Below are 15945 nucleotides of genomic sequence, written 5' to 3'. Positions count from 1 at the left end.
ACTGTAAGGTCTACACCTGTTGTATTCAGCATTTCACAGTAAGGTCTACTACACCTGTTGTATTCAGCATTTCACTGTAAGGTCTACACCTGTTGTATTCAGCATTTCACTGTAAGGTCTACACCTGTTGTATTCAGCATTTCACTGTAAGGTCTACACCTGTTGTATTCAGCATTTCACTGTAAGGTCTACACCTGTTGTATTCAGCATTTCACTGTAAGGTCTACACCTGTTGTATTCAGCATTTCACTGTAAGGTCTACACCTGTTGTATTCAGCATTTCACTGTAAGGTCTACACCTGTTGTATTCAGCATTTCACTGTAAGGTCTACACCTGTTGTATTCAGCATTTCACTGTAAGGTCTACAGCTGTTGTATTCAGCATTTCACTGTAAGGTCTACACCTGTTGTATTCAGCATTTCACTGTAAGGTCTACACCTGTTGTATTCAGCATTTCACTGTAAGGTCTACACCTGTTGTATTCAGCATTTCACTGTAAGGTCTACACCTGTTGTATTCAGCATTTCACTGTAAGGTCTACAGCTGTTGTATTCAGCATTTCACTGTAAGGTCTACACCTGTTGTATTCAGCATTTCACTGTAAGGTCTACAGCTGTTGTATTCAGCATTTCACTGTAAGGTCTACACCTGTTGTATTCAGCATTTCACTGTAAGGTCTACACCTGTTGTATTCAGCATTTCACTGTAAGGTCTACACCTGTTGTATTCAGCATTTCACTGTAAGGTCTACACCTGTTGTATTCAGCATTTCACTGTAAGGTCTACACCTGTTGTATTCAGCATTTCACTGTAAGGTCTACACCTGTTGTATTAAGCATTTCACTGTAAGGTCTACACCTGTTGTATTCAGCATTTCACTGTAAGGTCTACACCTGTTGTATTCAGCATTTCACTGTAAGGTCTACACCTGTTGTATTCAGCATTTCACTGTAAGGTCTACACCTGTTGTATTCAGCATTTCACTGTAAGGTCTACACCTGTTGTATTAAGCATTTCACTGTAAGGTCTACACCTGTTGTATTCAGCATTTCACTGTAAGGTCTACACCTGTTGTATTCAGCATTTCACTGTAAGGTCTACACCTGTTGTATTAAGCATTTCACTGTAAGGTCTACACCTGTTGTATTCAGCATTTCACTGTAAGGTCTACACCTGTTGTATTCAGCATTTCACTGTAAGGTCTACACCTGTTGTATTCAGCATTTCACTGTAAGGTCTACACCTGTTGTATTCAGCATTTCACTGTAAGGTCTACACCTGTTGTATTAAGCATTTCACTGTAAGGTCTACACCTGTTGTATTCAGCATTTCACTGTAAGGTCTACACCTGTTGTATTCAGCATTTCACTGTAAGGTCTACACCTGTTGTATTCAGCGCAAGTGACTAATACAATTTGATTTGACTTGATATGCATGTTGACATAATCAATATCACAGCATGGATACACATGTACATAGAGACACAGAGGCACAGGTACATAGAGACATAGAGACACTAAGACACAGGTACATAGAGACACAGAGACACAGAGACACAGAGACGCAGGTACATAGAGACACAGAGACACTGATACACAGGTACATAGAGACACAGAGACACTGGGACACAGGTACACAGAGACACAGTTACATAGAGATACAGAGACACAGGTACATAGAGACACTGAGACACGGGTACATAAAGACACTGAGACACAGGTACATATAGACACAGAGACACTAAGACACAGGTACATAGAGACATAGAGACACTAGGACACATCTACATAGAGACACAGAGGCACAGGTACATAGAGACATAGAGACACTAAGACACAGGTACATAGAGACACAGAGACACAGGTACATAGAGGCACAGGGACATTGAGACACAGGTACATAGAGACACAGGTACATAGAGACACAGAGACACTGAGGCACATGTACATAGAGACACATATACACAGGTACATAGAGATACAGAGACACAGGTACATATATACACTGAGACACAGGTACATAAAGACACTGAGACACAGGTACATAGAGACACAGAGACACTGAGACACAGGTACATAGAGATACAGAGACACTAAGACACAGGTAAATAGAGATACAGAGACACAGAGATGCAGGTACATAGAGACACAGAGACACAGATACACAGGTACATAGAGACACAGAGACACAGGTACATAGAGACACAGGTACATAGAGGCACGGGTACATAGAGACACAGACACATGTACATAGAGATACAGAGACACTGAGACACAGGTACATAGAGACACAGAGACACTGGGACACAGGTACATAGAGACACAGAGACACGGAGACACAGGTACATAGAGACACAGAGAAGCAGGTACATAGAGACACAGAGAAGCAGGTACATATAGACACAGAGACCCTGAGACACAGGTACATATAGGCACAGGTACATAGAGACACAGGTACATAGAGATACACACTAAGACACAGGTACATAGAGACACAGAGAAGCAGGTACATCGAGACACAGAGAAGCAGGTACATATAGACACAGATACACTGAGACACAGGTATATAGAGATACAGAGACACTGAGACACAGGTACTTAGAGACACAGAGACACTAAGACAGATGTACATAGATACACTGAGACACAGGTACATAGAGACACAGACACAGGTACACAGAGACACTAAGACACAGGTACATAGAGACACTGAGACACAGATACATAGAGACACAGACACAGGTACATAGAGACACAGAGACACCAAGGCACAGGTACATAGAGACACTGAGACACAGGTACATAGAGACACAGAGACACTAAGACACAGGTACATAGAGATACAGAGACACTGAGACACAGGTACATAGAGACACAGAGACACAGGTACATAGAGACACAGGTACATAGAGACACAGAGACACTAAGACAGAGGTACATAGAGACACTGATACACAGGTACATAGAGACACTGAGACACAGGTACATAGAGACACAGACACAGGTACATAGAGACACAGACACAGGTACATAGAGACACAGAGGCACTAAGACACAGGTATATAGAGGATAAGTCGATTAATGGCCGATTAATTAGGGACGATTTCAAGTTTTCATAACAATCGGAAATCTGTATTTTTGGACACCGATTTGGCAGTTTTTTTTGTACACCTTTATTTAACTAGGCAAGTCAGTTAAGAACACATTCTTGTTTTCAATGAAGGCCAAGGAACGGTGGGTTAACTGCCTTGTTCAGGGGCAGAACAACAGATTTTTACCTTGTCAGCTTGGGGATTCGTTTTTGCAACCTTCCGTTTACTAGTCCAACGCTCTAACCACCTGCCTTACATTGCACTCCACGAGGAGCCTGCATGGCAGGCTGACTACCTGTTACACGAGGGCAGCAAGAAGCCAAGGTAAGTTGCTAGCTAGCATTAAACTTATCTTATAAAAAACAATCAATCTTAACATAATCACCAGTTAACTACACATGTTGGGGAATAATCAGAATTAGTTGGTAACATAGGTAAGATGTTTTATATTCATCATATGTTTGTAAGTTACTTCTCATCAGAATGTGTTTGTATAATACTGTGGCGGGTTTGCAGTACCTGTTCTCTGTCAGGACTAAGTTACTTGGGCCAGAGAGAGGGGAGAGGTCAAGCGTGTATCTCTTGGCTCCACAATGTCTGTGTGCCAGTCAATGTGTCTCTGTGATCTTGTCAAGGAGGGGTGAATTTGATATATGCCTGTTGATGTGAGGATTTGTTTAGGGTTCTGAGTTTGAGAAAATTACATCGTTTAGGAGACAAAGCTGAACGATAAAGTATGGCCAATGCTGTCTGGCTATGTCTGTCTTTGCTATAAAGGATCTCAGTTGCAATGTGTAACGGACTCTCAGAGAATTCATTTATAGACACTGAATTGATCTGAGAGTCACAGGGTTGTGATGGAGCTCATATAATTAAAGATGGACTTTATGATAACTCTGACTTGTGTGTGGTTTGCTCTCATGATTTGGTAAATACAGGAAATTTCCACGACACACATGGTTGATATTATTAGTTTATCTAGCGTGTCCCGCGCTGCATATAATCGATGCGGTTCCTGTTAATTTCTCTTCGATTCACAGAATACTTAGCCAAACGGGTGATGATTTAGCACTGTCGTTGCACCAAACCTAACCATAAACATCAATGCCTTTCTTTAAAATCACTAAACAAGTATATCTTTTTAAACCTGCATATTTAGTTAATATTGCCTGCTAACATGAATTTCTTATAATTAGGGAAATTGTGTCACTTCTCTTGCGTTCCATGCAAGCAGTCAGGGTATATGCAGCAGTTTGGGCCGCCTGGCTCATTGCGAACTGGGTGAAGTCCATTTATTCCTTACAAAAACCGTAAATAATATGCCAGAATTGTACATAATTATGACATAACATTGAAGGTTGTACAATGTAACAGGAATATTTAGTCTTATGGATGCCACCCGTTAGATAAAATACGGAACAGTTCCGTATTTCACTGAAAGAAAAAACGTTTTGTTTTCTAAAAGATCGTTTCCGGATTCAACCATATCAATGATCAAAGGCTCGTACTTCTGTGTGTTATTATGTTATAATTAGGTATATGATTTGATATTTGATAGAGCAGTCTGACTGAGCGGTGGTAGGCAGCAGCAGGCTCATAAGCATTCATTCAAACATTACTTTCGTGCGTTTGCCAGCAGCTCCTCGCTGTGCTTCGAGCATTGAGCCGTTTATGACTTCAAGCCTATCAACTCCCGAGATTAGGCTGGTGTAACCGATGTGAAATGGCAAGCTAGTTAGCGGGGTACGCGCTAATAGCGTTTCAAATCGGTGACATCACTCGGTCTGAGACTTGGAGTAGTTGTTCCCCTTGCTCTGCATTACCATACGTCCCTGTTGTTACCATACGTCCCTGTTGTTACCATACATCCCTGTTGTTACCATACATCCCTGTTGTTACCATACGTCCCTGTTGTTACCATACGTCCCTGTTATTACCATACATCCCTGTTGTTACCATACGTCACTGTTGTTACCATACGTTCCTGTTGTTACCATACGTCCCTGTTGTTACCATACAACCCTGTTGTTACCATACGTCCCTGTTGTTACCATACAACCCTGTTGTTACCATACAACCCTGTTGTTACCATACATCCCTGTTGTTACCATACGTCCCTGTTGTTACCATACGTCCCTGTTGTTACCATACGTCCCTGTTATTACCATACATCCCTGTTGTTACCATACGTCCCTGTTGTTACCATACGTTCCTGTTGTTACCATACGTCCCTGTTGTTACCATACAACCCTGTTGTTACCATACATCCCTGTTGTTACCATACAACCCTGTTGTTACCATACAACCCTGTTGTTACCATACGTCCCTGTTGTTACCATACAACCCTGTTGTTACCATACGTCCCTGTTGTTACCATACAACCCTGTTGTTACCATACAACCCTGTTGTTACCATACATCCCTGTTGTTACCATACGTCCCTGTTGTTACCATACGTCCCTGTTGTTACCATACGTCCCTGTTATTACCATACATCCCTGTTGTTACCATACGTCCCTGTTGTTACCATACGTTCCTGTTGTTACCATACGTCCCTGTTGTTACCATACAACCCTGTTGTTACCATACATCCCTGTTGTTACCATACAACCCTGTTGTTACCATACAACCCTGTTGTTACCATACGTCCCTGTTGTTACCATACATCCCTGTTGTTACCATACGTCCCTGTTGTTACCATACAACCCTGTTGTTACCATACATCCCTGTTGTTACCATACATCCCTGTTGTTACCATACGTCCCTGTTGTTACCATACGTCCCTGTTGTTACCATACGTCCCTGTTGTTAGAGTACCAGTCAAAAGTTTGGACACAACTACTTATTTTTTGTACTTCTAGTAGTAGTGAAGACATCAAAACTATGAACTAACACCTATGGAATCATGTAGTAACCAAAATAGTGTTAAACAAATCAAAATATATTTCATATTTTATATTCTTCAAAGTAGTCACCCTTTATCTTGATGATAGCTTTGTAAACTCTTGGCATTCTCTCAACCAGCTTTATGAGCTAGTCACCTTCGTCACAGACCTAATTACACGTTTATATGGTGGCAACACACATTATAAAACATGAAAAGACCTGGTTCAAAAGCAATCCATAGTAATAAACTATGGCAGGAAAACATGATCTACATGTAAAGGAATAGTGAGGCAGCAGACACACCCCTTCAGAAGAAAGTACTCATTAGAATGGGCCGTGTAACCATAGACACAGACACCTCTCTTTCCTTCCACCTGCAGTTCAGTTTGATTGTCTTTTATCAAATGAACATATGGATTGATACTGTAGAGGTGCACTTTTAGTGTCTACATTAACACACATGCTAAAAGTTATCAAGATGCAACATACATGCACACACCATTGCCTACGAGAAGATAGGGAAGACATACTGTATATATGCACTGTGCACGGTAAATTAACATCTGTTATCTGCTTCACTGTTATCTGATGGAAGAAGTCAATGAAACCATGATTATCTGATTCACTGTTATCTGACTCACTGTTATCTGACTCACTGTTATCTGATGGGAGAAGTCAATGAAACCATGATTATCTCACTCACTGTTATCTGACTCACTGTTATCTGACTCACTGTTATCTGATGGGAGAAGTCAATGAAACCATGATTATCTGATTCAATGTTATCTGATTCAATGTTATCTGATTCACTGTTGTCTGACTCACTGTTATCTGACTCACTGTTATCTGATTCACTGTTATCTGACTCTTTTGTTATCTGATTCACTGTTATCTGACTCACTGTTATCTGACTCACTGTTATCTGACTCACTGTTGTCTGATTCACTGTTATCTGACTCACTGTTATCTGACTCACTGTTATCTGACTCACTGTTATCTGACTCACTGTTATCTGATTCACTGTTGTCTGACTCACTGTTATCTGACTCACTGTTATCTGACTCACTGTTATCTGACTCACTGTTGTCTGACTCACTGTTATCTGACTCACTGTTATCTGACTCACTGTTATCTGACTCACTGTTGTCTGACTCACTGTTATCAGACTCACTGTTATCTGACTCACTGTTATCTGACTCACTGTTATCTGACTCACTGTTGTCTGACTCACTGTTATCTGACTCACTGTTGTCTGACTCACTGTTATCTGACTCACTGTTATCTGACTCACTGTTATCTGACTCACTGTTATCTGATTCACTGTTGTCTGACTCACTGTTGTCTGACTCACTGTTATCTGACTCACTGTTATCTGACTCACTGTTATCTGATTCACTGTTGTCTGACTCACTGTTATCTGACTCACTGTTATCTGACTCACTGTTGTCTGACTCACTGTTGTCTGACTCACTGTTATCTGACTCACTGTTATCTGACTCACTGTTATCTGACTCACTGTTGTCTGACTCACTGTTATCTGACTCACTGTTATCTGACTCACTGTTATCTGACTCACTGTTATCTGACTCACTGTTATCTGACTCACTGTTGTCTGACTCACTGTTATCTGACTCACTGTTGTCTGACTCACTGTTATCTGACTCACTGTTATCTGACTCACTGTTATCTGACTCACTGTTATCTGACTCACTGTTATCTGACTCACTGTTATCTGACTCACTGTTGTCTGACTCACTGTTGTCTGACTCACTGTTATCTGACTCACTGTTATCTGATGGGAGAAGTCAATGAAACCGTGATAAATAGAAGAGATGCTTCATACCATACAATCTGTCTTGTTTTAATAAAAGACATATCAGTAGCATAAGATGCACAGGTCAGTGATTGTAATCATGGGGGAATGACTGAAACACATCCAAACAGTTGTAGCACACTTGGATAATTACTCAAATCCCAATCAGATCAGTTATCCCATTGGCTGAAGATGGTTTGATATGAGACACACAGCTGTGTTGACTTCCCTGTGTTGTCTTGCTTAGGGCACGACAGCACTTAGCCCGTCTGGACTTGAGACTTACACTGTCATTTGGCCACCTATTCCATTTCAATTCTCTGACCATTACATAAATGCATTGACCTGCCATCTTCCTCTGCGATTTATTTGCATTTCTTCTATGTCTTATATCTTGCTCTATTTTCAAACCATTTGAGACCCAAAATGTAGTCACTTGTCCATAATTTCATTTCAATTCTCAGACCATTACAGCAATACCATTTGTCCTCTCAGCACTCCTCATCATACAGTAACATCTGACCTCTCACGTTCATATTCTTCCCTGTGAAACTATTTCAATTTCTATGTCTTACATCTCATACTATTTAAACTCAATTTCATCTCAATTCTCAGATCATTACAGAAATATAGTTTCCTTTTCAGTTCTTGCGTTCTTACTATTCTATGAATCTATTTACATGAATTGTCTATATTAGTCCAGGCAATATGTGAGATTTTAAACTTGCTCTCTTTTATCCTTTTGACACACAAACAGTCCAGTAACAAGCAGCACTAATCATTTTCTCCTGCTGAACTTCAGATACTGTGTAAGGGCAGCAGGGACTTCTATAAATATCAAGAACAGACATGAATATTAAAACAGGAACTCTCTCTCTCCCCCCCCCCCCTCCATCCCCCTCTACATATCTCTCTTCATCTCTCCATCTCTCTCGCTCTCTTTATCCCTCTCCCCCCCTCCCCTCCATCCCCCTCTACATATCTCTCTTCATCTCTCCATCTCTCTCGCTCTCTTTATCCCTCTCCCCCCCTCCCTCCCTCCCCTCCATCCCCCTCTACATATCTCTCCTCATCTCTCCATCTCTCACGTTCTCTTTATCCCCCCCCTCCCTCCCCCTCCCTCCCTGACCAGCCAACTAGCTCCACTGCACTCCAGTCAACCTACTTAAAATAGTGGTGCGTCCTCGAAACACGAAGTCTGTTAAGAGACACTGAAAGTAGATGAAAGCAGGGCGTGATGGTGTGGATCCTTCAGCTCACCAAACTGGAGGTGTATCACGACACAGAGACACCAGCTCTGAGGAAGAACAAGCCAGCCGCCCCCTGTATGTCTGACACCTTCTACTTGTACTGTAATTAGAATTGCCTTCTAATTAACGACTCCTCCACATGCTCCACATTCAGTCAATAGGAATGTACAGTATACATGACATAATCTATCTTCCCTTGTTCAGACTCCTGCAGTAGACTGTGATGACACATCCTCAAGAAACACTACTGCGTTTAGCGGTTAGCTGGTTTTACCACCTCTTTGGTAACACGATCAAGATCGATTAGAATCATGTTTTTCCATTCTAGAGTGGTGTTTCTGAGTCAATTCCAAAGCCTGGTCACATATCACATCCTGTGGGATCTCAGATATCCACTTTGACCACAAGAACAAAACACAATTTTATTACTATATCAGTGAACTACAGCTGTTGTTAGTTTAAACCACATTTTTGTTATGACATAAGCTACCATTCCAAAAGTAATTTGGATTTGAACTAGTCGTACATCCAATGAACAGATTTAATAGCATCTTCTACAGAGCGAAACCGTTTTACTCAAAATCTCAAAAGCATAATATGGAAATACTTTGAGGAAAACTCTATTTCCAAAGAATTTCCACACACTGCTTAATTGATTCTCTCTCTATAAATGGCAAACAAACATTTTTTCTCTAACAGAAAAGCTATGTCTGTCTAGGAAGCATCAGATTCTGTTTGATCAAATTGCAGAAAGACAGCAAGCACTCTAAAATACTTGACATGTTTAATAAAAGAAAGATCATTTAAGCTGATAAAATCTGTGGCTGGACTAGCCGACACCTGAGAATGAAAAGATGATGAAGACATACGATGAAGACATATGATGAACACATAGTGATGAAGACATGTGATGAAGACATAGTGATGAAGACATAGTGATGAAGACATGTGATGAAGACATAAGATGAAGACATAAGATGAAGACATAAGATGAAGACATATGATGAGGATGTGATGAAGACACAATAAAGACGTGATGAAGACATATAGTGAAGACATATGATGAAGACATAATGAAGACATGATGAAGACATATAATGAAGACATGATGAAGACGTGATGAAGACATATAGTGAAGACATACGATGAAGACATATAATGAAGACATATAATGAAGACATGATGAAGACATATGATGAAGACATATAGTGAAGACATAATGAAGACATGATGAAGACTATGATGAAGACATAATGAAGACATGATGAAGACATATAATGAAGACATATAATGAAGACATATAATGAAGACATGATGAAGACATAATGAAGACATGATGAAGACATAATGATGAAGACATATGATGAAGACATGATGAAGACATAATGATGAAGACATGTGATGAAGACATGATGAAGACATATGATGAAGACATATGATGAAGACATAATGAAGACATGATGAAGACATATAATGAAGACATGATGAAGACATAATGATGAAGACATATGATGAAGACATATACATTCCGATTAGAAGAGCGTGACTAGTGTTTGTGCAGACTGACTGTACTCTGAAGTTGAGCTGTGGCAACAAAGTATTTTCTAAGACAACAAAAAAAAATCCATACTGTGGAGTATGGAAGAAGTTTCCCACAGACACTGATATACCGTCAGTTTTGCGGGTTCACCCTAAAGGTCATGATAGAGGGCAAGATAGAGGGCAAGCTCTAAGTTAATCAGTGCCTAAGGGCAACTTCTACCCACAGCAGTAGGTTTGCACTTGGCACACACACACTTCAGGGACCTCTATGGCCTCGGGTGAGGAAGTCAGGACAGGGATCACACTGCACTCAAAACAAATCCAGCAGGATGACAACCATTATGAACAGATCTCTCTCTCTCTCTCCCTCCCTCCCTCCCTCCCTCCCTCCCTCCCTCCCTCCCTCCCTCCCTCCCTCCCTCCCTCCCTCCCTCCCTCCCTCCCTCCCTCCCTCCCTCCCTCCCTCCCTCCCCTCTCCCATTTCTTCCCTCCCTCCCTCTCCCATTTCTTCCCTCCCTCCCTCCCTCCCTCCCTCCCTCCCTCCCTCCCTCCCTCCCTCCCTCCCTCCCTCCCTCCCTCCCTCCCTCCCTCCCTCCCTCCCTCCCTCCTTACATCCCACCCTCCCTACCTCTCCCATTTCTCCCCTCCCTCTCCCATCTCTCCCCTCCCTCCCTCTTCCAGCCACACCTCCATAGGGGAAAGAACATATGAGACAACACTCGTGCCAACACTTACAGTATGCCAAGCTGTATGCTTCTGAATCTGAACCACCAGCACTTACAGCATCCCTAAGGAACCCCATGCACCATCCATTTCCCCGACAGAGATAGTACAGAAACCACAGAGAATAGAGAGCATGTTATCACTTCCAGCCCACCAGGCATAGTAACCCCCCAAAAATGTACCACACACACATTAAAGACTAATAGCTTTTTGACTTAGAGTTGGCAATTGTTGAGCGGACCGGCACTGTGTTGATCTGATTTTAGATGTAGTCATCGTCCATAGACCCTTTAGGCCACCTTGATAATTTAATAAAATGCTGAGGAAGCGCCTATCAAACCGGCTGTCATTGGTTAATAGGCATTCCACAATGAAGACAATCAATCATTTGCACTTCCAGATAGTACAGTATGTACCAAGTACCATTACAATGCCTGGGGTGACAACATAATAAAGAGACAGACAGGCAGACAGACAGAGAGACAGACAGTCAGCAGACAAGCAGCAGACAAGCAGCAGACAGGCAGAAAGCAGACAGGCAGAAAGCAGACAGGCTGACAGGCAGAAAGCAGACAGGAAGGGAGGCAGCAGACAGGTAGCAGACAGATAGACAGCAGACAGGTAGCAGACAGACAGATAGCAGACAGACAGGGAGGCAGCAGACAGGCGGAGAGCAGACAGACAGGTAGCAGACAGACAGACAGACAGCTGACATGTAGCAGACAGACAGATAGCAGACAGACAGGGAGGCAGCAGACAGGCAGACAGCAGACAGACAGGGAGGCAGCAGACATGCAGACAACAGACAGGCAGACAGCAGACAGGTAGCAGACAGGCAGACAACAGACATGCAGACAACAGACAGACAGGCAAACAGGCAGGCAGACAGGCGGGCAGAAAGTAGACTGGCAGACAGGTAGTCAAACAGACAGGAGACAGACAGGCAAGTAGACTGGCAGACAGGCAAACAGACAGCAAACAGGCAGGCAGACGAAGTACTCCAACCAAGTACTCTGTGTCCAAATCCCTAAAACAGTCATCAGACAGGCAGCAGACAGGCAGCAGACAGGCAGCAGACAGGCAAAAAACAGACAGGAAGCAGACAGGCAGATAGCAGACAGACAGACAGGCAGCAGACAGGCAGACAGGGAGGTAGCAGACAGACAGACTGGCAGGCAGCAGACAGGCGGGAGACAGGCAGATAGCAGACAGACAGACAGGCAGCAGACAGGCAAAAAGCAGACAGGAAGCAGACAGGCAGACTGGCAGGCAGCAGACAGGCGGCAGACAGGCAGACAGACAGACAGTAGACAGGCAATCAAACAAACAGACAGGCAAGCAGACAGGCAGACAGGCAGACATCAGACAGGCAGACAGGCAGACAGGCAGGCAGACAGCAAACAGGCAGGCAAAAAGAGAGCAGACAGGCAGGCAGGTAGACAGCAGACAGCAAATAGGCAGGCAAACAAACAGCAGACAGACAGCCAAACAGGCAGACAGCAAACAGGCAGGCAGTCGAAGTACTCCAATCAAGTCTCCAAATCACTAAGAACGTAAACACACATGCACACAGTTGTGAAGAAGAGGCGCAACAGCACTTCTTCCTCCTCAGGAGGTTGAAACAGTTTGGCATCGGACCTCAAATCCTCAAAAAGGTCTGCAGTTTAACCATTGAGAGCATCTTGACTGGCTGCATCACTGCTGCCCTCGAGCGCACGGCGCTACAGAGGGTTGTGCGGACATCCCTGTATATAACTGGGGCCAAGCTCTATATCAGCATGACCTGGAAAATCCACCCAAGCCATAGACTATTCTCTCTGCACCCGCACAGCAGGCGGTGCCGGTGAATTAAGTCTGACACCAACAGGCTCCTGAACAGCTTCTATCCCCATGCCATAAGACTCCTAAATAACTAACTAAAGAGCTAACAATATGGCTACAAGGACTGAGTTGACCTGTTTATTTCATTGTTATTTTTACACTGCCTCTATGCACACTCACAGGGCTACACACTACACACACTGATACTCCAAAACACACACGGACACTCACTGCATCCTCTGCTCAATCACACAAATGCACATACATTTATACTGACACTCTACACACACTCACATACAAACTGCTGCTACTCTGTTTATACTCTCACATACAAACTGCTGCTACTCTGTTTATACTCTCACATACAAACTGCTGCTACTCTGTTTATACTCTCACATACAAACTTCTGCTACTCTGTTTATACTCTCACATACAAACTGCTGCTACTCCGTTTATACTCTCACATAGTCACCTTACCCCTATATATATCTACCTCTATCGATCCAGTATCCCTGCACATTGTAAATATGGTAGTGGAACTGACACTGTATATAGTGTGCTTCTTTACTTTATCGTATTCTTCTTATTTCAGATTTTTAACTCTTGTGTGTTTTTGTTCTACCTTGCTATTTTTAGCATTACATTGTTATTGATTACTGCATTTCTGGGGTTAGAGCTTGCAAGAAAGACATTTCTGTACTTGTGACATTAAAACTTGAAACCATATCCACTGAATGCACCATTGAACTAAATCCAATAATCTGGAGGCGTTGGTGTTGCCCAAAAGTATGTGGACACCCCTTCAAATTAGTGGATTCGGCTATTTCAGAAACAGACGTTGCTGACAGGTGTATAAAATCAAGCACACACACATGCAAACATTGACAGTAGAATGGCCAAGCTCACAGAACGGGACCGCCGAATGCTGAATGCCAGGATAACACTACCTGCCCCAATGCATAGTGCCAACTGTAAAGTTTGGTGGAGCAGGAATAATGGTCTGGGGCTGTTTTTCATGTCCCCTTAGTTCCAGTGAAGGGAAATTTTAAAGCTACATCATATCCATGACATTCTAGATGATTCTGTGCTTCCAAATTTATGGCAACAGTTTGGGAAAGGCCCTTTCCTGTTTCAGCATGACAATGCCCCCGTGCACAAAGACAGGTCCATACAGAAATGGTTTCTCGAGATCAGTGTGGAAGAACTTGACTGGCCTGCACAGTGCCCTGACCTGAACCCAATCAAACACCTTTGGGATGAATTGGAACGCCGACTGCAAGACAGGCCTAATCGCCCAAATCAGTACCCGGCCTCACTAATGTGGCTGAATGGAAGCAATGTTCCAACATCTAGTGGAAAGCCTTCCCAGAAAAGTGCAGGCTGTTATAGCAGCAAAGAGGGAGACCAACTCCATATTAATGCCCATGATTTTGGAGTGAGATGTTTGACGAGCAGGTTTCCACATACTTTGGGTCATATAGTGTACTTCTATAAATGAATCAATCACAGAGGCTCAACAGATTAATATGGTGCTGAGACTAATGCTATAGTTTAATCAGGTGCGGAGACTAAGGCTGTAGTTTAATCTGGTGCTGACACTAAAGCTGTAGTTTAATCTGGTGCTGAGACTGATGATGTAGTTTAATCGGGTACTGAGAGTAAGGCTGTAGTTTAATCAGGTGCTGAGAGTAAGGCTGTAGTTTAATCAGGTGCTGAGAGTAAGGCTGTAGTTTAATCTGGTGCTGAGACTAATACTGTAGTTTAATCTGGTGCTGAGAGTAAGGCTGTAGTTTAATATGGTGCTGAGACTATAGATGCATTACAAATGACACACTACCCACAGATGTAAATTCATTGAAAATGACATGGAAACAACATTGATTCAAGCAGTGTGTGTTCCCTTTACAGTTGCTTTTGACCAGGGCCCATAGTGTAGGCCAGGGATTATTTTTTTGTAACTTTTATTTAACTAGGCAAGTCAGTTAAGGACAAATTCTTATTTACAATGATAGTCTACTATCAGCGACTTAACTGCCTTGTTCAGGGGAAGGATGACAGATTTTTACCTTTCGGTTACTGGCCCAACACTCTAACCACTAGTCTACCTGCCACCCCAGGGATAGAAGAACAACAAGCTGTGTGTGTTAATCAACCTCCCGTAAGAGGCCGGAGTCACAGGACACATGCCATGCCATGCTAGCATGATGCTGGAACTGTGTCCCGAATGGCACCCTATTCGTCACATAGCGCACTACTTTTGACCTGGGCCCTGGTCAAAAGTAGTGCACTATATAGGGAATAGGGTGCCATTTGGGATGCATCCTGGGACTTACTGGGCGTTGGTAGAGTCCATACTGTACTCTTCCTGATACCTATAGGCACAGTAGACAGATAGGGGACAGGTTAGGTCATTAGGAGGCAGGAAGGGAGGGAAGGCGGCATGCTTTCACAGAGGACATGCAAAAACAGAAAAACAGAAGCGTCTCAGAGTAGGAGTGTCGATCTAGGATAACGAACCGGAAGAACTCAACCCTAGATTAGGATCACACATTAGGATTGACAGGGATTCTCGGATAAAATTATTTGATTAGTTTGGGAACAGACGGGAGACTCTGAATGCAAACCACAGGAGACCAGAGGACAGCAGCAGGAAGCAAAACCTACTGGGTCGGTCTCAATGGCTTCCACGTTCAAATGACGACAAATCGGACAGATTCCGTACTGTAGCAGCTTGAATGGATGTATCGGGGGGACATTGAAATCATTCAACAAACAGAGAATGAACATGTTAAGAACATGTTGAGAAACAGAGACACTAT

General features: G+C 42.8%; 1 protein-coding gene across 11 annotated transcripts in view; it reads right to left on the bottom strand.

Annotated features, from left to right (window-relative positions):
• LOC109894950 (potassium channel subfamily T member 1) overlaps positions 1 to 15945 on the bottom strand; it is a 143356-nt gene that overhangs the window by 71632 nt on the left and 55779 nt on the right. For 8 of the 11 annotated variants that reach the window (XM_031829691.1, XM_031829694.1, XM_031829695.1 and 5 more), the window contains one exon: positions 15460 to 15498. The exons of the other annotated variants lie outside the window; for them this stretch is intronic. In XM_031829691.1, the coding sequence (XP_031685551.1) occupies positions 15460 to 15498 (39 nt within the window). The remainder of the gene's footprint in view (positions 1 to 15459; positions 15499 to 15945) is intronic. 11 annotated transcript variants of the gene reach the window in all.

This window comes from Oncorhynchus kisutch, linkage group LG8 (assembly GCF_002021735.2).
Source record: "Oncorhynchus kisutch isolate 150728-3 linkage group LG8, Okis_V2, whole genome shotgun sequence".
Classification (NCBI taxonomy): domain Eukaryota; kingdom Metazoa; phylum Chordata; class Actinopteri; order Salmoniformes; family Salmonidae; genus Oncorhynchus; species Oncorhynchus kisutch.
This window is presented reverse-complemented; position numbering and strand designations above follow the sequence as displayed.